This window comes from Eschrichtius robustus, chromosome 13 (assembly GCF_028021215.1).
Source record: "Eschrichtius robustus isolate mEscRob2 chromosome 13, mEscRob2.pri, whole genome shotgun sequence".
In the NCBI taxonomy this organism is placed as follows: Eukaryota; Metazoa; Chordata; class Mammalia; order Artiodactyla; family Eschrichtiidae; genus Eschrichtius; species Eschrichtius robustus.
Genome location: NC_090836.1, coordinates 8,102,668 through 8,127,605, shown reverse-complemented (window position 1 = coordinate 8,127,605; position 24,938 = coordinate 8,102,668). Strand labels below are relative to the sequence as shown.

At 37.6% G+C, this 24,938-nt stretch overlaps 1 protein-coding gene and 1 pseudogene across 5 annotated transcripts in view; one reads left to right on the top strand and one right to left on the bottom strand.

The window, feature by feature from the left end:
• KLRG1 (killer cell lectin like receptor G1) overlaps positions 1 to 24,495 on the bottom strand; it is a 181,243-nt gene extending 156,748 nt beyond the window's left edge. For 3 of the 5 annotated variants that reach the window (XR_011075912.1, XR_011075910.1, XR_011075911.1), the window contains exons 1-5: positions 24,414 to 24,495; positions 20,920 to 21,024; positions 18,840 to 19,009; positions 9,419 to 9,519; positions 8,917 to 9,087 (exon numbers count right to left, since the gene is read on the bottom strand). Coding sequence is in view for 1 of the 5 variants with exons in the window: in XM_068559746.1 (XP_068415847.1) it covers positions 8,976 to 9,087; positions 9,419 to 9,519; positions 18,840 to 19,009; positions 20,920 to 21,024; positions 24,414 to 24,495 (570 nt within the window). In the remaining 4 variants the exon portion in view is untranslated. Of the gene's footprint in view, positions 1 to 7,959; positions 9,088 to 9,418; positions 9,520 to 18,839; positions 19,010 to 20,919; positions 21,025 to 24,413 lie in introns of those variants that run through there. The other 2 variants (XR_011075909.1, XM_068559746.1) reach the window with 2 other exon arrangements.
• On the top strand, positions 13,270 to 13,555 carry LOC137775561 (non-histone chromosomal protein HMG-14 pseudogene; annotated as a pseudogene).
• Positions 24,496 to 24,938: the final 443 nt, after the last annotated feature.

Sequence of the window (24,938 nt, the reverse complement as noted above, 5' to 3'; positions counted from 1 at the left end):
ATAATTTGAAAGAAGTAACACATAAAGAAGAGAATCACAAACTGTGACAAGAGCTTTGAAGAAACTAAACAAGTGGATGTTGCAGAGAGTTAGGAGATTGGCTATTTTGGATAGAACAATCATACAGTATGGCTCAATGTAGGCTCAGAGAAATTAAGCATTTTGCCTAAAGTCACACAGCAATTATTAGAAAAAGGATTTGAGTAAAGGTCGGTCTTATTGACTCCAGCATCAGTGATCTTCCTACTATGTTCCCACTGCTCTCAAGAGGGGACAGGCATTTTCTAAGGAAAAATATATGGCCAAAGAACCAGTGTAACTAACAATTTTCAGGAAAGCATTTGAGCATTCTATACCTGTCACAGCCAGCAGCATTTAGATGCAAATAGTTGGTTACAAGTCATGCAGGGCCTTGCAAGTCATGAACATTACTTAAGCAAAAAATAGGAAGAGCTAAGGGGAAGAAACCCGCTAGCTCTTTACTGGGGATCTACAGAGCACATTCTAGCCAATCTGTGGAGAGACATCACATATATAACAGTTTGGGACATCACTGTAGCTAAGACAAACCAAAACCTAAGAGCAGTCCCAGCATCCATGACAAAATTTGGAATGTGTGCAGTGAGGTCACTGACCCTATGTCGATGTGGCCCTTTTCAAGACAGGCAGGATCTGGTCTGAGGGGACAAAGAAAGAAAATGCAACTTTTGCGAGTAGATTTAAAAGCGGGGGAGAAAGGAGAAGGTGCATTAAGCAGTAATCCAAAGCACAAATGGAGCAGCACAATTACAGTCTAAGCCTCCATCCCCAGAGCAACAGAACCAAACTAGTCCTCTGCCTGGGATGAGCTCAGAGAAGCCCCAGCAAACAGCCTAACACACTGTCAAGGCCAAGCTACCTCACCAACATAAGAGCTTGACAGTGGGGTTGGAGGGTGCAGACTGGTTTCGTTTTGTCTTGATTACTACTGTTTTCTAGTTGCACAGTTAAAAGATAAAAACATTCTCATTTTAAAAGGTTTGTTCTCCAGAAGAAAAAAGAAAGCAAAAAAGGAGGTTATTTATTTAATCATTTTGATATTGACAGATATTTGAATTGTTTCTAATTTTCCCTACTGTAGAAGTATAATAAAGTTCTTTGTACATAAATCTTTGTGCACTTGTACAAACAATTTTTTAGAATCTACTGTTAGCAGTGTAACACGTCTACACACTGACCAGGCCAAAAGCAGGAAGAGTAACGTGGTATGAGATACCACTAGTGTCTAGTCTGAGTCTATGGAAAAGGCTCATGCCTGTCCTTGGTACTTGCCCATGCCCTTGTCCCCATCCTGATCTGGGTCCCACACAGTTTGACCATCCTCTCACTGCCCCTGTCCGTAAACCCTATCTGGTGTGCTCACTATAACCCTTGGACATCGAAAACAGATTACCCTGTATTATGATCCTTTATGCAGAATATTCCCATGCTTCTTTGCCTTAACTGCAAGCCTTTTTAAACTGTTTTTTTAAAAAATCATGTCCTCTCATGAAGAGTCTGCTAAATTTCCCCCAGAGTTGGAAGGGGAGTGCAAGTGGCGAGAAGAGGAACGTCTGCATCTTGCTGTTGTTGTGTGATTGTTCCCTTTGCTGATTCCAGACCATTATTTCTTAATCATATAAAAATGGCTCCTTGAATAGATAGTGGCAGATGGTTGCACAACACCGTGAACATAATTAATGCCACTGAATTGTACAGCTACAAATAGTTAAAATGGTAAATTTTATGTTTTAAATATTTTACTACAATTTTTTATGTTTTTAAATATTTTATTTATTTATTTATTTTATTTGGTTGCGTCAGGTCTTAGTTGTGGCACGTGGGATCTTCCATTGCAGCGTGTGGGCTTAGTTGCCCCACGGCATGTGGGATCTTCGTTCTGCAACCAGGAATCAAACCCATGTCCCCTGCACTGGAAGGCGGATTCTTAACCATTGGACCACCAGGGAAGTCCCTACTACAATTTTTTAAATGGCTCCTTTAAGGCACATGCCATCTGCCCACCTCATACTCAACTCCTTCTTGTCACCATCGTTCTCAAACCTGTTCCCTCCCTCACAATGATCCAGGACTTAGGCCCAGAACTCAGTCATCCTCTCAATTCCAAGTTAGACCTCTACTCAGAACAGCAAAAAACGTATTCGTGATTAAAATGTAAAACAAAATAACAATAATACTAATATGTAAATGTATTAGAAAAAATTTTGGAAAAATGTATGTATAATCCCAGGTAGGGGATTCTGGATGGAAAACCAGAATCCACAATGAGGGGAAAATGAGAGGCTTGACTTTATTAAAACTTAAAATGCATCAATAGAAAGAAAAAGATCTCCATAATGTTTAAAAACACAAATAACAGACAGAAGGAAAATAATCGCAAGACATATGACTGACCAAAGGTTATCCCTAATATACAAAGAGTGCCTACAGATTGATAAGAAAAAGACAAAAAAAAGAATGATAGCATAAATGGCCAAGGGATATAAACAGGTAATTCAGAGGAAATACAAATAACAGATTAATATAAGAAGATTCTCAAAGACACTAGCAGTTAGGAAAACACAAACTAAAACAGGGATATACCATTCCTGCACCACTCCCCCAGCCCACACATTCACACTAATGATAACTAGCCAAAATTTAAAACATTGAGGATATGCGGAGCTGAGAAGGGTGGAGGACCAGTACTCTCATCCATGGCTAATGGGAGTAAAATTGCTTCAGTCTTTTTGTAATCTGGTAATATCTATAAAAATTTAAACTTGCTATACATTTTGGCCCATGATTCATGTCACCTTTTATGAATCTATTGTAGAGAAATAGGATATATGTACAAAAAGGTTCACTGTACTATTTATTTCATCTTCTCTGCTGTTACTCCCAAATCTTTTCCCATCCAGTATGTTCATTACTTTGGGCTCCCTATTCTTTAAGTTTCTTGTCTACTTCTGACGACTTCTATTTTCTGACACATTTTTTGTCCCCTGAAACCACCCTGTGAAATCCCCACCCTTCATCATTCCTACCATTTGACTTCTCTGTTATTACAACTAGTCTGACATGGGCTGTTGCCAATAATCATGTAATAATGCAGACTGAAATCCCTGAAAATGTGTGGCCTCTTGCTTCACCTGAGTGCTTGGTGCAGACCGGCAAATGCTGTGTCTCTAAGCGGATGTCTGTCTTTTCCCTTTGTGATTATTCTAAAATGCTGCCTTCCACAGATCCCAGACTTCTCACTACCTCCCTCATTCTTAGCTTTAGGACCTTGTCTTTTATCTCACTGAGAAGATGGAATTCACCAGACAAGAACAGTCTACATTTTCTTCCCCACACCTCACACAAACCCTGTCAACATCCTCACCCATCCTCCCCACTTCCCTGAGAAAAGGGGGCACCCTTTCCACCCAAGGTCATTTCTTCCAGTTGTGCGTTGGGTCTCATATTCATCTACTGCCTCAAGGATTTGTCTTGCATGTATTTTTAGTCTCTCCCATTCAACTGAAATTTTCACCTCAAGCTGTAAACGTGCGCTACTCTCTCCTATTGATATGTAAAACTATATTGGCCTTACATATAACCCTTTATTTAGATAACATCGCCTTCCTTCCTGCCATCACAAAACTTCTTAAAAGAGACTTCTAAACTCATTGTTTCCACTTCTTTACCTTCTACTTATTAGTCAGGTCACTGAAATTTCACATCTTTCACCGGCACACCAATGAAGGATGTGAACAATGACCTCCACACTGTCAATTTCATTGAATAGTCTCCTCTCATTAAGTTACCTTACATCTCTAGCATTTTATACTTTGAATGCTCCCTCCACCTTGAAAATCACTCCTTCCTTAGCTTTTATCACATCTCTTTCACACTCTCTCCTGTATGCCAGCACAGGAGTTTTCTCCCCTCCCCTTCATTTCCTTCCCCATCTCAGTACTAATATTGAGATAAAGGCCTTATTATCATCGAAGTTTTGCTATGAGAGAAGACCATTACTAGCAAGAAAAAGATTTGTTTTATAGATGTTCTAATGTGAAGAAGATGAAAGACCTTCTCCTAAGTAAAAACTCATCACCTTTCCAGGATACAGCCGGGAGTGAAAAGTCATCATGGTCTTGAGGATCCTGTGGTTCACTTCACCTTTGCTTGATGAGGGTATAGAGAAATAGGCCCTTTAATTCATACATTGCTGGAGACTTTAAACTGGTGGTCCCATTTGAAAGTACCCATTGACCCAGCAATTCCCTCTGATATATTCATATATGTACCAAGTAACATATGAACAGGATATTTATCTAAAATCTACAGGAAAAAGCATAGGACCTAGAACAGCTAAAAGAATTTTGAAAAAGAAAAACAAAATTGGGGAACTATCTGACCCCATTTCAAGACTTAGTATAAAGCTACATTAGAGTAGAAGTAAAACAAATAAATAAATGGCACTGAAGAGAAAATGCAGAAATTGACCTACATGTATGTGATAATTGATTTTCAACAAAGGTATCAAGGGAATTCAATGAAAAAAGGGGTAGTTATATCAATAAATGGTGCTAGAAGAATTAGACATCTTTAAGAATAAAAAAAAAAAAAAATGACCTCAACTCATAACTTATACCATACATAAAGGTAAGATCAAAATAGATCACAGACCTAAATGCAAAACCTAAAACTACACAATTTCTAGAAAAAAACATAAAGGCAATCTGTGACCTTGGACTAGGCAAAGAGTTCTTAGACAACACACAAAAAATACAAATTAGAATACAAACACTGATAAACTAGACTTCATAAAAATTTTAAACTTCTGTTCTTTGAAAAACACTGTTAAGATAATGAAAAGGCAAGCCACAGACTGAGAAAAAAAATATTTGCAAAGTATATATCTGATAAGAACTTGTATTCAGAATATAAGAACTCTGACAACTCAATAACAAGAAAACAAATAAATTGGCAAAATATTTGAAGAAATACTTTACCAAAGAAAAATGTATGGATGATAAATAAGCACATGAAAAATGCTCAACATAATTAATCTTTAAGGTAATGGTAATTAAAACCACAATGAGATACTACTAAGTACCTATCAGACTAGCTAAAATTAAAAAGACTGTAGCACAGTACTGTTCTTGGCCCAGAGAGTCAGACAAACAAAAATAAGTAAATGGACAGACCTATGTTTTCAACAATTATTTTTAAAAAGCTTTGCAAATCTAATCACTAGTCCAGAAAAACATGTATTTCTTCAGTTTCACTGGCACTGCTCCAAATTCATCTAGAAAAGCTACTTAAGTAAAGGACTGAGTGTACCTGAGTGTGTGAAAATTTTGTTCCTTTGCCAGAAGAAAGAGAAAGATACAAAAGGACAGTAGGAAAATCCAGTCATCAGAGAGGAGAGAACCAAAGGGAAAGGCAACTGTTCCTGGCAAGATGAAGTTATTTTCTTTACATCGTTTCTCTTCACCTTTGAGGAGGTTCAAATGACCTGGCCCACAATCTTGGACAGCACGCCCTTGCTTCAAGTCAGTCACCTGGCCTCCTGGGGAGAAAACTCACTTCACTACTGACTCAAATGCCAGTGCAATCGCTGGCAAAATTCTGTATTCCAAATTCAAACAGTAATAGAATTTACAACATTTTGAGCTAGGATCACAAAGCTTAAATTGAGAAACCAGCCTGGTGGACACTTGGGTAATATCCTTTCTGTTTGTAGAAGTCTGACTAGCAACTACTGTCAATTTCTGAAAGCATGTTCACCCTGGAAAAATAAATACCTGCCAAAATGCCAGAAAAAAAAAAAGATTGACTATACCAAGTATGGTTGAGAATGTGAAGGAAATGGAACTCTCATAGCCTGTTGGAATAGAAAACGGTACAAGCGTTTTGGAAAAGAGCTTGGCAGTTTCTTAAAAAGTTAAACACGTATCTACCAGATGATCCAGCCATTCCACCTCTAAGTATTTTTACTCAAGAGAAAAGAAAACCTATCTCCATACAAAGATTTGTATCTAAATGTTCATAACAGCTTTATTTTTAGCAGCCAAACACTGGAAATATCCATCAACATGTGAATGGATAAATAAATGTGTCACGTCCATATGACAGAATATCAGCAATAAATAGGAGTAACTATTGATGCACATGACAACATGGATAAATCTCAAAATAATTATGCTGAGTGAAAGAAGCCAGAAAACAAAAAAAAAGAGTACATACTTAATGACTCTGTAAAACTCTATGTACTGTAAAACTCTAGAATACAATCTAATCTCTAATGACAGAAAGTAGGTCAGGGGTTCCTGGGGTGGGGGACAGGAAGGAAAGAGAGGGAGGAATTATAAAAAGCATGTGGATTATATAGTGATATATTCACTATCTTGATTGTGGTGACAGTTTTATGGGTATATCCATTATGTCAAAATTTAACAAATTTTACTCTTTAAATAAATTCAGTTTATTGTGTGTCAATTGTACCTCCATAAAACTGTTTTTTTTGGGGGGGTGGGCAGTAACAAAAGAAGCTGTCATAGTAAGCTAGGTGAACAACCACTGTGGCTTGGACCAGTGTTAAAAGTGGAGATGGAGAGAAGTGATGAGATTTAGAATACACTTTGGTGGTAGAGATAAGAAAATGTGTTGAGGCACTAGCAAGTGGAAAAAGAAAGGTATCAGAAAGCTCCGCAGTTTGGAATCTGAACAACTGAATGGATGGTAGGGCCGTTTCCTGAGATGGGGAAGACTCGGGAATAGGGACACGTAAGAGAACATTCATCCCCTCATTGTTTGTGACAGTGGGGGAACAAACTAGGTGTCCGTATTAAGGGAATGGGTACATAAAATGGAGACTGTACAGCAGCTAAAAGGATGAATTACGAGTACATAGCGCAACGTGGACAGATCTCAAAAACACAATGCTGGTGGAAAAAGTAAAGCAGTGAGATATACAGAAAACACATTTAATTAAATATGAAACAAAGACTAAAACTACATATTTTTTAAGGATACAAATAAGCTCAAGGAATGTATCAAACATCAAAGTATATTCCTGTGGAAGAAAGAGGAATGGAAGCAGGGATACAGGAAAAAGGAGAAGGTGAACAGAACTTGAGAGGGGCGTACATGAACTGATAGGGATGGTTTGATGAACTCTAATCCCTGCACCTATGGTCCAAAAATTATTTACTAAAGTACAATAATATAGCAAAAAAACAAAATGGACAAGAGTCCAGGTTGACTAGGAAACAAGCTATTTCTAATGTAACATCCTTAAGGGAGACAAACAGTGAGGAACTAGCCCCAGCTCTGATGACAGGTGGCAAAAAGCCTTACAAGAGGACAGAACCCTAGACACAGAGGAAAGCTGTCCACATCCCATCTGTTCAGGGGAGGATTTAAGTGAATGCTGTACTCCTGTGCTTCTCTTTGAGTAAGTAAATGCACTGTGCACCCAGTAGTTGCCAAGCCAAGGACGAAATGGAATCAGAATCATGACATCCTTAACCAAGTGGGAGTCACCACCATTATATGCATAACCAAGAGATACCCCTCAGCCCCAGAACCAAAGGTAAGAGATTATAAGGAGATAGAAATTTGTTTCCACTACTTCCTTCTACGAACATTACACAGTTGTCCCTCAGTATCCTCATGGCATGGGCTCCAGGACTAGTGCTGTACACAGTGTCTCTAGTGCCGAATAAAGGGTGTTGTTCCCAAACATATATGTATCTAGTGTTGACCATATCTAGATTAAACTGGTCCTCTGCCTTCTTAGAGCCAGCTATTGAATGCTCACATGAGTAGGGTTAAGGGAGGATTCGGATACACGGTGTTTTTTGCTCACTTTCCCCTAATTAACTCGTGGGCTAATAGAAACAACTAGAATAAGAATTTTTTAATTCTTATTTTTTTATTTATCCATTCAGGTATTGAATATTCACTGATACAAGCAAACACTATTTTAGGTGTTTGGGATACAAGGGTGGATAAGATACAGCCCATGTCCTAAAAATACAAAAGGGAAAGACAAGTAAACATCACAATCCAGTGTCATCAACAGTACAGAATTATGGTTTCCTTCATCACTCCCTCCTATATCTTTAAACAACACCTTGCCTCCTTATCTATGCCCAACCTTACTAAGGAGAAATAATAAAGTTTTTCTCATTTTTGAGGAATTTGTGCCAAAAATAATTGGGGGATCAACCTCATAAACTGCTTCTGTAAATTTTCCTCTGTAAAAATGCCTTACCAGATTGACCACTATTGTGAAATTAATGTGCAAATCACATTCAAAACATGGAAAAGACAGTCACACATTGGTTTATTCAACCACACCTGTGTGTTCTCAGAAAAACTAAATTCCGTCAAGGCCAGCTCTTTGAGGAAGTGTGAAGAGCTGAGAATCAAAGCACCACCCTGCTCTCATTCACCTTCCACAGCTTATTTTCTCACCATTAGCATCATTCTTTAGAATAAAGCTTTATCTGCAAAGGACCACTGTTAGGATAAAAATATATTATCAGCGAGGAGTAGCATGTCAACCCACTGGCACACATAAAAACCCTCTAGAACATTGGCAATAGTACATAACTGCACAGATTTCATCAGCCGAGCTCAGAATATAACGTAGAAAAAGTACATTTTTGACAGAGATGATGGCGTTGAAGGAGGCAACCTTAGTCACTAGAGTGAGAAATACTAAAGGCACATCTATTTCACAAATTTGCCTACATCCAGTCTTTAAATTGTTAAGATAATATCTAAATACTCTCAGAAAGTCCAGCAAGAAACCATCAATCCCAGGGAGGCAGCATTAATCTCACATCTAATGCATATCCTAGAAGGGTAGCACTCACTAAATATGTACCCATGACTAACCTGACATCCAGAGGCCAGCTCCCTCTTTTTAGGGAGCCACATGACAGACTGACCATTCATCAATGTCTGACCTTCTTACAGACCCACGGTAAAGCAACTTCACAGCTAGAGGCTTGGAGACCACTTTTGCTGATGGTACCACACTTCTGTACCAAGCTGTTTGAAAATATTCTGTAAGAAACCAGAAAAATCAATCACTTAAGGTGACATGCAGAGTAAACGAGTTCTAAGGCATGAAGGGATAAAAAGTGAGCAAATTCTTTCTCCTATTCAGACCTCACTTCTCTCAGCTCCCAAAACAGCAGAATAAAAATTGCTCATTATCCTCTCTTTAAAATGTCATCCTTTTTTTTTTTTTTTGCCCTTATCCACTGTTTATTTCCTTCCTTGCTTCCTATTTCCTTTCCTCACCCTTTCCTCTCCTCTCCATCTACTATCCTTGATCTATTTCCCCAGACATAATTTCTCTTCCCCTTTTCTTTTTTGTTTTTTCTTCTCTTACCTTGAGGCGTTTAAGGCTGATCCATCTTCCCACCTCCAGCCAGAATTGTTTCTCAGACCAACCCAGTAAAAGTCCTGACTGAGGAAATTTCGGAGCGGGAACTAAGGGAGAGGTTGAAGAAGATGAAGAAAGGTGAGAAAAATGCAGAAAGTCATAGAAGAGATTTAGTGTCATGGTCAAGCCGTTATTCCTTACACCCTCTCTCACACCATTATTATGGACTGAATGTTTGTGTTCCCCCTAAATTCATATGTTGAAGCTCTGACACCACAATGTGGTATTTGGAAGTAGAGCCTTTGGGAAGTAATTAGGATCAGGTGAGGTCATGAGGGTGGGGACCACACTAATGATGGGATTAGTGTCCTTATAAGAAGACACCAGAGCTCAATCTCTCTCCACCACATGAGGACACAACGAGAGGGCAGCTGTCTGCAAGCCAGGACACAAGGCTGTGGTGGCTTCTAGATGAAGCATTTGAAAAATCAGTTCTTGTTTATCAACACTTCCTTCCCCAATAATCTATCTCCTGTGATAGCTTTGTTCTCTCCGGATAGAGTATCCTGAAAACAATTATGTCTTACATTTGTATGGTACTTTAAGGTTTACAAAATCCCTCTGCATTCATTCCTAATTTCATTTGAAATGCTGGATTTACAGTATGGCATTTAGGAAGACGAAACAAAAAAACAATTTACCTGAGTCTACCACTTGCTCTGTTCCTGCCATTGGAAAATGAACAAATTGCTTAATCTGGCTGAGCCTTAGTTTCCTTATGAGGATTTAGCTTAGATATTTTCTAGGATTTTTTCCAGCTATAAAATTATTGACAACCTGGAAGGTAGGCAAATATTATCATCCTCATCTTGCAGAAGAGAAAACGGGTTCACATGGGTGAAGGGGTTTACCCAAGGTTCCTTACTAAATAAGCATCCAAGTTTTCTCTCCTAGTGCTAAGCTTTTGCATTATATCAGGCTCATCCTTTCCAGTAATAAATAAGATTACACTGTGCCCCTGATTAATGCTCTCCATTGGTTTCCCTTTTCACACAGAATGAAATCTAAAATCCCTATTATGTATTACAAGGTCTTACATGATCTAGCCCCTGCCAACCACTTATTTACTTACTAGTTTCCAGAGACATGAGCCTTCTTTTTGTTCTTTTAACACACCAAGGTCACTTTTACTTTAGGGTCTTTACATATCTTTCCTTCTGCCCGGAATACCCTTCTCCTAGATTTTCACATGGCTACCATTCAGGTCTAGGTCTCAGCTCAGCTGCTATCTCCTCGAGAAGTCTTGCGTAATTGGCCAATCTATAGCAGCACCTACATTCACTAACATAACCCACCATTCCACTCTCTTCAAAGCACATGTCACTATATTTGTTTGTTTGTTGTCTGTCTTTCCTCTTACTAAAATATAACACCATAATAGCAAGAACTCTTGCTTACCACTGTATCTTCAGCACCTAGAAAAATACATGAAGTTATGTTCAATAATATTTATAGAATTAAAGAATATAGAGTCAATTCTTATGCTGCAAGAGATTAAAACCTTTTGAACACAAACTCTGCATCCTTTACTCCCATCAAGTACTTAATTATGTATGTTGGGGTAGGGAGGTAGGCTGAAGAGTAAAGGCTGGGTAGGATCGATGAAATGACATCCTAATTTTCAGAACAGCTCAAAACTTTTCATGCATTTCTTAAACAACTTGCTTAAAATGATAATTTAAATTAGGAAAAAATGAGGTTTTCCTCACTCTTCCACTGGAATTATAAGAAAAACTGTCCATTTCTTTCTTCTCCTCATTTCAAGGGGAAGAATGACAGCTAATAAAACACAGAAATGAATAAAGACTTGCTCAAAAACCTCAATTAGAGTCTGAAGAGCTAGGATTAGATAATACTCACTTACAAACTCCAACCCTACACTTAACTGCTACTCTCAAGACCCATACAATTCTACATCACATAATCATGCCAGTTTGCTACTTCTCACTGGTGAGGCTGGACAGTGCAAATTTTTACAATATCACTTTCACTTGAAAATCATCCCACTTGAAAGAAGTCTTTAAAACCAGAGCGCAGGGCTTCCCTGGTGGCACAGTGGTTGAGAATCTGCCTGCCAATGCAGGCGACACGGGTTCGAACCCTGGTCTGGGAAGATCCCACATGCCGCGGAGCAACTAGGCCCGTGAGCCACAACTACTGAGCCTGCGCGTCTGGAGCCTGTGCTCCGCAACAAGAGAGGCCGCGATAGTGAGAGGCCCGCGCATCGCGATGAAGAGTGGCCCCCGCTTGCCGCAACTAGAGAAAGCCCTCGCACAGAAACGAAGACCCAACACGGCCAAAATTAATTAATTAATTAAAAAAACAAAAACAAAAAAACAACCAGCTTTGCCTTATTAATAAAAAAAAAAAAAAAAAAAACCAGAGTGCAGTTATCTATGTTCTAGTACTCATGGATAGTGTGTGTGTGTGTGTGTGTGTGTGTGTGTGTATGACTGTAGAAGCAGCATAAAAGCATAAACAAAGGTGTTTGTTGCAAGGGTGTTCCCTCAGAACCCTTGTACTCCAGAGAGACTGTGAACTAGAGCAATGAGGTGTTATGTCACTTTAGAATTAGTAATGTTGGTTATATTTTAGAGAGAAAAATGTAAAGCCTAAAAGCAAGATGAAGACAGAACCCAAACGAATGAAATCAGGTACACTTTTTTCTTTCCATTTTATTTTTAAGGTCAATATTTATGACTTACACACACACACACACACACACACACACGCTTTTGCAGGCAATATTTTTAAATTGTAATTAAAATATTACTAAGGTATAGAACATGCTCCTTAAACTTCCAAAATTAACATGGTTTATAGGATATATCTAAGATATTTCAATCCATATGGAGATACACTAATAAAATATCAAAGCTACTAAACTGGACATGTCTTTGATTGGCTAACTTAATTTCAGGGACTATATACTGAAGAACTAACCGCACGAAAAGTAATTCATATAAATATGCTTGTAGCTGCATAAAAATTGGAAATAAGCAAAACTTTGTCTAGGAATATGAAAACAGTTAAGCAATAATAGAATAATACAGAATTTTTAAAGGTAAATATCTAAAATAATTTAATGTTTGGGAAAAAAAGGAATGAAATAATGCTATGTGATAAAAGCAAAACATAAATACGTGGTGTCCAAAAAGCCTAGAAACCTAGGGTAAATATGTACTTTTAACTAGCATACTTTCAAATAATATCATTTACATTTTTTTCTTCAATCTCCAGACACCTTTTCAGGTGAAGTATTTAAAACAATACATGTAGTTATTAATTAGGGGGGAAAAAAAGTACAGTACAGAGCACCCATAAAGTCTAAAATCGATTAGATCTGTTGCTTTAAATTTAGAGGTATTTCACTTGAAAACGTGTCAGAAGGTTGAATAAAAACACATTGAGCATAGTACTTGAAAACGTAACTAACATACTATTTAAAAATAAGTTGATCCTATGTTTCCAGACCTTTCAGATATATCCTACAGTATGTAAACATTGATTACTATCATATAAAAACATGCAGATACATTAATAGATTTAAGGAAAACGTGACAGGCCACAAATTACTAGAATTTAATACTGGTAAGAATTTTCCCTGTAATTTTGTGTATGCTCACAATACTAAAAGTTCGTAAGCCTTGCTCTGTAAACCGGAACACTCCCTTTAAAAAGAGAGTGAAACGCTGCGCTCCCGGCAGCTCGGGCGGCAGGAGGACCCTCAGCCCAGCTTCGCTAGGGCTCTCGGGGCGCTGCTGCCCACAGGCACCCAGCACGCGCCCTCCCCCGCGATGCCCAGGAAAAAGGTCGGCTCCGCCGAGGGAGCAGCGAAGCAGGAGCCCAAGAGATCGGCAAGGTTGTCAGCTAATCTGCTCCTGCAGAAGTGGAAACCACAGTGGAAGCCAAAAAAGGCGGCAAGAAAGGGTAAATCTTCAGACAGAAAAAGTGCAAACAAAAGGAGAAAGAGGAGCAAAAGGAAAACAGGTCGAAGATTTACCTGCAGAAAACCGAGAAACTAAAAACGAGGAGAGCCCAGCCTCTGATGAAGCAGGAGAGAAAGAAGCCAAGTCTGATTAATATCATACACCCGGCCTTATCAGTGGTCCCTGTCTCCCTTCTTGTACAATCCAGAGGAATATTTTTATCAAGTATTTCGTAAATGCAAATTTTTTAGTAGCTCTAGACACATTTTTAAGAAGGAGGGAATCCCACCTCATCCCATTTTTTAAGTGCTAAATGTTTTAATTTAAGAGGTGAAATCATTTGCTGGTTGTTTATTTTTGGGCGGTCTCACCAGAAAATAGTGGGATATTGCATACAGGGGCTTTGATTGTCTTGGGTGTCAGCTTAACATTCCATAGATGGGGGTAGTTTTGACACCCTCTAATACAAAGCATACTAAATGGCAATTTGGAGTCAGTCGTGCATTTAATATGTCTTGAACACTGTGAATTACTTTTATTCTCCCGTTGGTTTTGGTAGAATTGTTTCCTAAAGAAAACCACTCCTTGATCCGGGCTCTCCCTGTCAGAATTTTGTGTACTCTGTAACATCTTTAGTGGAGGTAGCCCAGTTTTCCTAGTAACTTTGTTAATGTTCTGTGGACAACTGAAAATTCATACATAGTGTATATGATATTAAACTGTGAATCAGTGGGACTTATGATGTAACAGTGCATCAACACTTGAAGGCATTGGTACTTGATATCCTGTTAAGAAAAGCTTGCCTCCAGATTTTAAACTGGAGAGTCACTGGGATAACTGTTCAGAAAAGAATCACAATTACATGATTTTTTAGATTTTTGGTACGTATGTTAAGAATTGTGTGCAAATTTAAATTTCTGTATACTAATCCTCAAAACAAAAAATACAATTTCAATTATGAAAGGAAAAAAAGATAGTGAAACACTGTCCATCAACAGGTGAATGTGTAAACAAAATGTGGTCCTATCCATATAATGGAATATTATTCAGGCATAAAAAGGAATGAAATTCTGATACCTGCTACAGCACAGATGAACCCGAAAACATGCTAAATAAAATAAGCCATTTATAAAAGGACATAATAAGCAAATTCAGAGAGACAAAGAAGAGTGGTCACCAGGGGCTGGGGGGAGGGGGGATAGGGAGTTACTGTTCAGTGGGTACAGAGTTTCTGTTTGGGATGATGAAAAAAATTCTGGAGATGAATAGTGGTCACAGCTGCACAACAATGTGAATATACTTAATGCCATTTAATTGTATACTTGGAAATTGTTAAAACAGTAAGTTTTATGTTATTCATGTTTTACCACAATTTTTTTAAGCTAAAAATAAAAGGTAGTGAGAAATATCCTAAGGTACCTACAGATGTATGCTTTGGGGTGAAGTTCATAATGGCTGTTTGATCCGTTTATGAAGGGAGGATGACAAAAGGCACACACATTACCAGACTACAAAGACCTCCAGTAAAACAGTTCTTCTACCATCTACCATGTGTTTCCAGCCATTTAGTCCAATCTTCTGACATATCATTTCAGATTTCCTCATAAGGGAACTACTCAATTCAACAAATAATAATTTACTTTTGATACGTATTTTACTGAAATTTCACATCCTGTGAGACAGAAGAGAAAAACAAAAGTTATTTTGACTCTGGGCTTTATTTTGAGTGTCAAGGAGAATTAGTTAAAGTGGAAAAGAAGAAAAACTAAAATTAAGTGATTTCTACTATGTTAAAAAAAAATTTCACATAGATTTTCTCATTTAATATTTGTAACAATTCTGGAAATCTTTTTCTCCACTTGGTACATGAGGAAACTGAGAGTCAAAGAGGTTAAGAAAATTGCTGAAGCTCACATAGCTAGTAAGTAATTTAGTAAAAACAAACTCATGACTGTCTGAAAGAAACTAAGCTCTTTCCATCACCTGAATCGACTTTAAATTATGGGGAAAAGTAACCATCTTACCATAGCGTTTGTACTGCAGTATCCACAGAAGGAAACCTTGGAAATAATTAGATGTAAACCCTAAATACAAGAAAAGACAATATCGAAATTTCAGGGAGTAGATAGGGACAATCCGAAAGTCATGAACTCTAACAGGGACGATGGTTCAAGTTGAATGAGAGACTGTTAAACCATAAAGTCTAATGATATAATCTCAAATTATGATAATGAGGAAGAAAGATGTTATGGGGTGAGGAGCATCAGGATAGATGTAAAGCAACCAAAGTATTTCCGCGGGGAACTCTCTAGTCAACATATATTTTAAAATAACACACCTCCAACTATAAGAAAGAAAAGCTAACATCCAAAATAAATTTAGCTATGTGGGGGGAAAAATGACAACAAAAATCAAGAATGTGAACATATCTAAAGATCTAAAGATAAATTCAAAGAGCAAGAAGAGCAACAAAGGGCAGAGGTGCCGTAACATAAACAGAACGCTGAGGAAATAACAAAGCACTCAATTTCAATTTTGTTTTTATTTTCTCAAAAATAAAATAGATCTTGAATTCCAAGACAGAAAAAAGAGATAATAAGATAATAACACCTCACTATTTTAAAAATATTTAAATCCCAAGGGCCATATAGTACACATTCCAGATTCAAATCAAATAATTTTCTAAACGACTATAGAAAAGAATAGGCACTGGAAGACAAATAATTGGAAAAGTTATCTCATTTTTCAGCATGCATGAGGTGGATTCTGGAAGCTGTCAAACAGTATTTCTGTAAGACTTTAAAAGGTGGGTTGATGCAGAGTTTAAAATCTGGCTCTGAAAAAAGTTTGGCTCTGCCAGATTTGTAGCCTTGGACTTGCTCATTAACTCTTCTGAATTTTATTCACTCAGTAATGAAATGGAGAGGTTGAATTCTACTTCATAGGATATGCTGTGAAGATTAAGAATAATAGAATACAATCACATAGCAAGTGCTCAACACATGGTAGCTTCTATTTTTATTATTTTTACTATAAATTTTGCTATAACTGATCTAAGATAGAGGTGGACTATAGTTATGTATCTTATTTATTTATTATTTTATGTATTTTGGCTGCACCGGGTCTTAGTTGCAGCACGCGGGATCTTTAGTTGTGGCATGCGGACTTCTTAGTTGCAGCACGTGGGCTCCTTAGTTGTGACATGTGAACTCTTACTTGCAGCATGCATGTGGGATCTAGTTCCCTGACCAGGGATCAAACCTGGGCCCCCTGCATTGGAAGCGTGGAGTCTTAACCACCACGCCACCAGGGAAGTCCCAAAAGAACTATTTAACAGCATAAGAGGGACACTTCTGATAGCCTTGCAGCCTTTAGCATATAGCAGCCTAATTCCCTAGCAGTATTCTCCACCAGTGGAATGTCAGTTAGAAAACTTCAGTTTTAATAGACCCATATGCTTTTTGGGTAGCTGTTTAGACCTAAGTATGATACTAGGAATAGCAAGCATATCTTAAAATAGTATATAAATCTTGCCATGAGAACAAAAGAATAACAACACTAGTACAAGAGAGTCAGCAAATCAGATATAAGTCAAGTTGGTTCTACAGGATCTGATAAAAACTGTGGGCGAGAAAAAGAATTAGGCCGGAGAACCAAGCAAAATTCCACAGGAAAGTCAGAAGCAAGACTTATCTGTAGTTGCTATCAAATATCTCAGGGATATTCTACTGAGAGGGTAGGATATCCTCTCCAGTACTGACTTGAACCAAGGGGTCTTAAGAGAAAATAAACCAGTTTTGGAAACGCAGCTAAACTCTGTTCAGCTTACTCAACAGTAGAGCAGGATTTAGAGCAAGTAAAGAAAGAATGGAAAGACAAAATCCTTTAATACTCATCCATTCCTCCAGGGGGCCTCAGAGAAACAGAAATATCCCCATCTCCCAGATACCCAGTGCCTCATCTCTCATTACCACACTGGGCAATTGCAGTAGCTGCTACACCACAATCTCTGAGGCAGTATCTTGCATTATGACTCACTACTCTGTTTATCAGTATTTGCCCAATAGTATTTCAAGCTCTTTGCTCACTTCTGCTATTGAGTTCAGTCAGCCCAAGAACTTAGATGCGGCTATATCAGAATGAGAATAGGAGTTGCTGCAAAGAGATCCAGAAAGCAAGGTTATTATTACTAGATGCCATAAAACCACAATTTCATATGTCTAATGAACAGACCCCAGTGCACTCTGCCACCTAGTTTACAAAAGGCATAAAGGAAAAGTAAGTTACAGAGGTGGACTGATTTGAAGTTAGATTCTATGCAGAATTTCAAAGGAATGAGTATTCTTTTGACAGACAACAAGAATCTAGATGCTTTAATCTTCTCTTAAAATAGGAAGTTACAGAATTTACAGACTATATGTTCTCCCCAACTGCTTTAGAGTAATTAATTACCTCTCAGAATTTCCCCAAGGGATGTTAATATAGTTGAATTCTTAACAAACTCTTCTCTGTGATTCTACTCCAAAAAGAAGATGTAAAGCAATATCAAAACACAAAAACCATCATGAAATTAGCACAAAAACCTAACTAGGATTCCTTATTTTCCTTGTACACATTATTTAAGTTGACAAGTTAGAATGTGATTGATTTTTGTACCAGGTTACCTCAGGATGTCAACTCCTTATGTTCCTTTGAGATGCTCTAGAATTAATACAGAGCTCTCCTCCTGACCGCTGGCTGGACAGGAAGGATCTAAGAGTCCGGTAGGAAGTGGAGCCCATCAGCTCAGCTCGGCAAGGAGTTTAAAGTCACACACACACACACACACACACACACACACACACACACACACACACACACACTTTCCTTCCTTCTTTCTCATCCTTCTGGAACTGCTTCTTCCCCATGCCCTCCCCACAACCCCAGCTGTTTCCTAGCCTACAACTTACTGGATTCCAATGTATGAAGGGAGAACGTTATAAAGAAGGAATTTAAGTCCTTGCCATGCCTCCTTGTCCCCATGCTATCTCTCTTCCCCTCCCTCCCAAGTTCCACCAGCTCTCGCTTAGGAATCTGCTGCCTCTTTATTATTAGACCCATATGTTTCTGGATCTAATGCTTTCTTTTAACTAGACCTGTATTTCTGGTCTAATTCCTTTCTGTAATACTCACCATGCTTTCACCTCCATTACCCACACATATACGCATACACGCCTATGCAAGCGTCTAGGTCTATAACTGAGGGTTGTTGGGTGAGGCAGGGAAAGGGGAAGGAGAGGGAAGAAGGCAGGGGCAGAAGAGGGGGAAAGAAGGGAAAGACAGAAAAAAGGAGAGGGAAAGGAAATAATATTCCTTTTGCTCCCAAAAGAGGATACATGATACATTGGAACAGCACTCACCAACGAAACAGCCTACATTTGCTAAATGCTTGCATTTACCATTTTCTGGTTGTCTTTAAACATAAGGAGATGTGCATCTCTGGCTAAGCAGAATTCCAGGCTAGAATTCCAGTTCTTTTCTTCCACTGAGAAGTAATAACAATGGTCACCGTACCTCACCCAGAGGTCTGGGCAGCTAGGACAGCTGGCACAAGTGGAGAACTTGGAACCTGGAAAGAAAGAGCACCTGGGTCACATCTTTATGTATCACTCAGTCTTGGCAGTGAAATCGGAGGTAAAATGTCTTCCCTCCCCACTGCCTTTCAGATTAAGGGTTAGAGAAATGTGCAATGCATGGCCTCAAATTAAATACCTCACAATGTCCAACCCTCTGTAACTACTACTATACATTCCACTAAGCAAGGATGTGAAGGAACAGGGAAGGAAATGGGTGCAATCTGGCTGAGGACTGGGAGGCGAGTCCCTTACTTGTGCTAGAGATCATTATGCACGTGTGATATATACACAACAGATAAAATAACTGTGTATTTCCATGAATGTATCAGTGTACTATTTATATAGACTCAGTGCATACATTGTGTAACTGCATAATGTACATTGCTTAAATCAGGCGGAATCTTTTAGAATATCCAACCTCAATCTGACACTCCATAATAGTGCAAAGAAAAGGACAGAAACTAGAAAAGCAAACTTAACTAGAATGAAAGGTTGTTTGAGTTTTTTTTTATCACAAACGGGCTAAAATTCACTGTAAAATGGATAAAAGACTGATACTTCAGCAAAAATAATTTATTCTACATATTAAAAAAAAAGATTTCCTGAGAGAGAAGGATGTCAGATGCTAAAGTGAAAAGTGATACAATTCTCCTCACTGAGAGCTTTTAAATACAGAACACTCTCATTCCTGTAAAATGGTTGGGTTATAGTTCTGTGAAAATGAAAGGGAACTGAATAAGCTTTTGAGGTAATTTCAACCAAAATTCCATAATTCTATTGATTTTCTACTTCCACGAAACACATTTGTATAAACCCACCATAAGCACAATTCCACAACAGGCAAGTGTGAGCCATTCTGTCAAGTGAGCACATGTGTAGGTACATAATTGCAGAGTAGATTATATATCTATTCTAGATTTGGGAGTTAAAAAGTGGGGAAAGTAGTCCTTTTTAATGTAAAGATTAGATAACCTTTCTGTAGGAAGGCCTGGCATGGGGGCAACATAGTATTCTGGAGATCGAGCTATAAAGTTGATGCCTTATAGATCTGTGCTTTTTCCATACAACTGTGACCTTACCCAGACTGAAGGAGAAATTCCCAACTTCCCTAGGAGTCTCCTTCTGTCAAAAGTAGGACTTGGGTCTGAGATAGAGGTCCTAGGACTGAACCCTTAGAATCCTAATTAATAAAGTCTGTCAAACCTGTCACTAACAATCATCCCCAGATAACAAAACCTAAGTTAGGACTTTGGATTGTGAAACAAAAACAGAAGCCTCTCTGGATCATCATATTTAAGGACTTAGAAGAACTAAATCTAGAAAAGTTCATTTTAGAACATGTGAAAGCTCAGTAAATGGAAAAAAAATTAGAATAGGTTTAATTAAATTATGATACATCTATTATATGAAAAGTTAAACACAATATTATAATTACAATTTGATTTTCATACTAAATATGGTAGTAGGTAGGAAAATGTTTATGATACAATATCAAATTAAAAAGCAATACACAATCAGTTTGTTATAAAGCAGAAACTAACACACCATTGTAAAGCAATTATACTACAATAAAAACGTTAAAAAAAAAAAGCAATACACAAAATTATAAGCACATGTGATACATACACAACAGATAAAATACTATGATCAGAACTATACCCAGCCTTATTGAAAAAAAAAAAAAGTGGAGTGAGGGAGATTTTAGAGGACTTGACTGAAATTCTGTTAAAAAAAATAAATACTTACACAAACGCGTGTACTCAAAGACTAGAAGACTATGCCTGGGAGATGCTGTGTATGGTGGTTGGTGATTTATTTTGTTGGGACTGTTCTTCATTTTTCAAATTTTCTCTTATGTTATGTTGCTTTTATAACACAAATTTTGGTTCAAGTTAGCACTTACCCCGGCACAGAATCCACTGGAAAAGCAGCAAAGTCACTAGAATGGCACACAGAAGCCCCAACGCTACTGCCACGTAGTAAGAGAGAGGGGATCTTGAAGAAGAAGCTGTAAGGATAGAATTCAAAGAAAAATCCTGAGTCAGAATAAAAGTTGAAGGAAAAAAGGTCAGGGAAGGATATCTGGGATCTTGAAGTAATTCAGCCTGGTTGGAACTGAGATCCAGGCCTTAATGATTCCTTTCCAGGATCTGTCAGGGACACGCTCTGAAGTCTAGGGTAGCCACCATTATCTTTATCAAGGAACATACTTTACTTACCAAGTTAAAGATACTTTTTCCTTTGAAACTGTAGCTTGCACAGTCTCATGCTTTAGTGGTGAGAATATAAATTGGAACAACCTCTTTGGAGGGCACTTTGGCAGTGTCCCAAAATTACAAAGGCATTTACCTTTTGACTCAGCAATTTCTCTTTGAGAAATTTTTCCTGCAGACATTCACACATGTACAAAATGTCATATTTTTCAGGTTACTCATGGCAACAATATTAGTAGGAGGAAAAGACTGAATTCAACTTAAATGTCTACCGATAAAAGATGTGTCAAATACATTCTGACATAACCATAAAGTGAATATGCAGATTTTAACAAAAGAATAAAGACAAGATATTTTTCACAGATATGGAGTGATTTTCAAGGTATATAGTTAAGGGAAACAGTTAAGAAAACAGTCTTCTGTGAAACAGTGTATGCTAATATGCATTTCTGAAAATAGACACATGCATCTGATAACGTTGTTGGCCTTGGGGAGGGGAAATAGGTCAATGGGGACAGAGATAGGAGGAAGACCTTTTACTTTATTTTCTTCTGTACTTTTTGAATTTTGAACTATATGATGTATTACCTATTCAGAATTGAAATAAATACAATTTAAATGAAAATAAAATAACATATCTCAAAAGTGCTTTGGAAACTGCTGTAATTGGAAGAGCGATGAGTTTAGGTTGATAACTTTAAGGGTGGGACACTACCTCATATTAACTGTGTGTCATACAATGCATAGCTAAGAATGGTATTTTTATTTTCATTTGGAAAATAGAACATTTTTTACCCCAATTTTTTATTTTAAAATTGTGGCGGTCTCACAGTCTGATAGTGTAAGAATTAAGGGTGAAGAGCAAAAATCTATAAAGTAAGATATTTAAGTTCTAGTTTTGACTCCTTTATTTGGTAACCTTTATTTGGAAATTGGAAAATAATTCTGCCTATTTGGGCCTCAGTTTCATATTTAAATTTTAGGTAAATTATACTGTAGATGTGTGTATCTATGAAGCATTTTGAACTTCTTAAAAGAAATTCACAGTGAAAGATACCTTAAAATGAGAGAGTTCTGCATGATAAATATTTGGACTGATAAATCCAAAAACACTTGATTTTTAGTGACATAAAAAAATACATTTGTACTATAGAAGAATATTTAATGAAATAAATGTTGATTTTAGATGTTACACTAAATGTAAAGTATCAAAAATAGTTGTATATGTGTAACCACAATCCAATTCAAAAAATTAAGTGAAATTTAAAATTTTTAATGTATTTTTTAAAATATGCATATTACAAGCTTCTTAGGGACTTCCCTGGTGGCACAGTGGTTAAGAATCCACTTGCCAGTGCAGGGGACACAGGTTCGATCCCTGGTCTGGGAAGATCCCACATGCCACGGAGCAACTAAGCCTGTGCACCACAGCTACTGAGCCTGCGCTCTTGAGCCCGCGTGCCACAACTACTGAAGCCTGCGCACCTAGGGCCTGTGCTCCGCAACAAGAGAAGCCACCGCAATGAGAAGCCCGCGCACCGCAACGAAGAGTAGCCCCCGCTCGCCACAACTAGAGAAAGCCCGCATGCAGCAACGAAGACCCAACGCAGCCAAAAATAAATAAATAAAATAAATAAATTTATTTTTTTTTAAAAAGGCTTCTTAGTGGAGTACTTTACTATAGTAAAGTCAGCACAAAAAAGCAAAAATATATCAATATAGTAATAGTGATGATCACCACATTGTAAAATTATTAGTGATTTTTATTTTCTTATATATGTTCTTATAGCTTCTCTACTTCCTATAATGAGCATGTAATACTTTTGTAAAGAGATTTTTAATATTGTTTTAATGCTCCTAATCTATTTTCCCATTCCTAAGTAGAGCGCTCCACAAAGCTGGTGTCAGAATGAACATACTGGCAATAAATAAGAATGTGCAATGTGCACGGTATATAAATTAAAAACCACCTGCCTAGAAATCAAAATAATTACAGTCAAGTTCCAACTTATCACCAGTTGTGTGATCTTGCACTTATACTTTAAAATGTGGGGACTTCCCTGGTGGTCCAGTGGCTAAGACTCCGCACTCCCAATGCAGGGGGCCCGGGTTCGATCCCTGGTCAGGGAACTAGATCCCACATGTCACAACTAAAAAAGATCCTGCAGGCCACAACGAAGATCCCGCGTGCTGCAACTAAGACCCGGCACAGCCAAATAAATAAAATATACATTCTTTTTGACTTAACATTTCTATTCTTTAGAAATTAGCACAGATATAACTCCAAAGAAGGAAAAACATATACAAGTAAAAATGTCAAATGCTGTATAATTTATAGTAATAGAAATAATTCTAAATGTCTAAGTATACTAGAATGATTTAGCAAATTATAGCAGTGCTTTCAAAGGACAATACTAAAAATTGTAATAATAAGACTATGAAGCAAAAAGAGAGAAAGCTTATGAAGCTACACTAAAGAACATGCATTATGGGAGTTTACTGCCTAAGATATAAAATCAAATATTAATTTTGGTACTTACACAGTTATCTGCCTGTCTCAGAAAGTATTTTCTCAGGGCTCTATGTAAAAATGGTTTGTTTCATCTTCAAATTCCCAAAAAGTCACAGGGTCTACTAATCTGTAGTGTTCTTAATACCTTCTTCCTACCCCTATCACCATTCTGGTGCAACACTGTGGTGGAGGGGAAACCTAGTTATATGAATTAGCTGCTCTTCTGACAAAATCTTACTATTACCCAGTAGCAAAATTATTAGTGCCTTCTCCTCATTTCATTGTCAGAAAAACAGAGATGCCTAGAACTCACACAGCTGGTCCAAGGTTGCTCCAAACATTACCAAAGAGATTAAGTTCTCCCAACAAAATTCTTGCTTTATTTAGTTCAGAAGCAGTAAAGAGTAAGACAATTGCCCCAGCTTGTGTTTCATAGATGAGATCATAGAAGTGAATGGTTAGAAAACAATTTACCTGAAACCTAAGATCAGATACTCAACCATATACCAAATTTTCATAGTCCAACTCTGGACATCAGACTGAACCAAAGGTATTTCCTCAAATTACCCTCTGTTTTTCTGCATCCTCTACTCCAAACATATTCTCCATCCCATTCATTCCTTAGCCTGTGGTGACTATGGACAGTTTTCCATACTAAATTGGTTAACTCACCTTTTTGCTGCAGTCTGTAGTCATTCTGGGCTTGGGATGCAGTAGAAAGCTCTAAAACGGAATAAATAGCATTGTCAGTCATCTTCATCTGATACCTTTCACATTCAGTTGAGAGAGTAAAATTATACAAGTGTTAGGAGACGTGTAAGTGAGGAAACAGCCCAATCTCTAAACTGCTAGCAGGAAACTTGAAGCTTTTTTAAAAAAAATGGTTCAGCATGACAAAAACAGAAGTAACTTTTCAGGAAATGGGTAAATTCTGGGGCTGCCTATAGAAATTAATATTCTGAACTGTGATTTTTTTTATTGTTTTATTTATTTAACCTCCTCTCTAGGTGCTCATTAAGTACATATTAAATTGATTCCCCATCTCACCTAATTCTACTGAGCAAGGAAACGTTGCACTTAAATTCAGCAATTTCAATTATGGAAACTGAAATAAAAATGATAGTGTTTCCTAGCTATGAATTTATCTCAGATTTTATATTTGCTTTGTTTCCTTTTGAGAACATAGATGCATGCCAA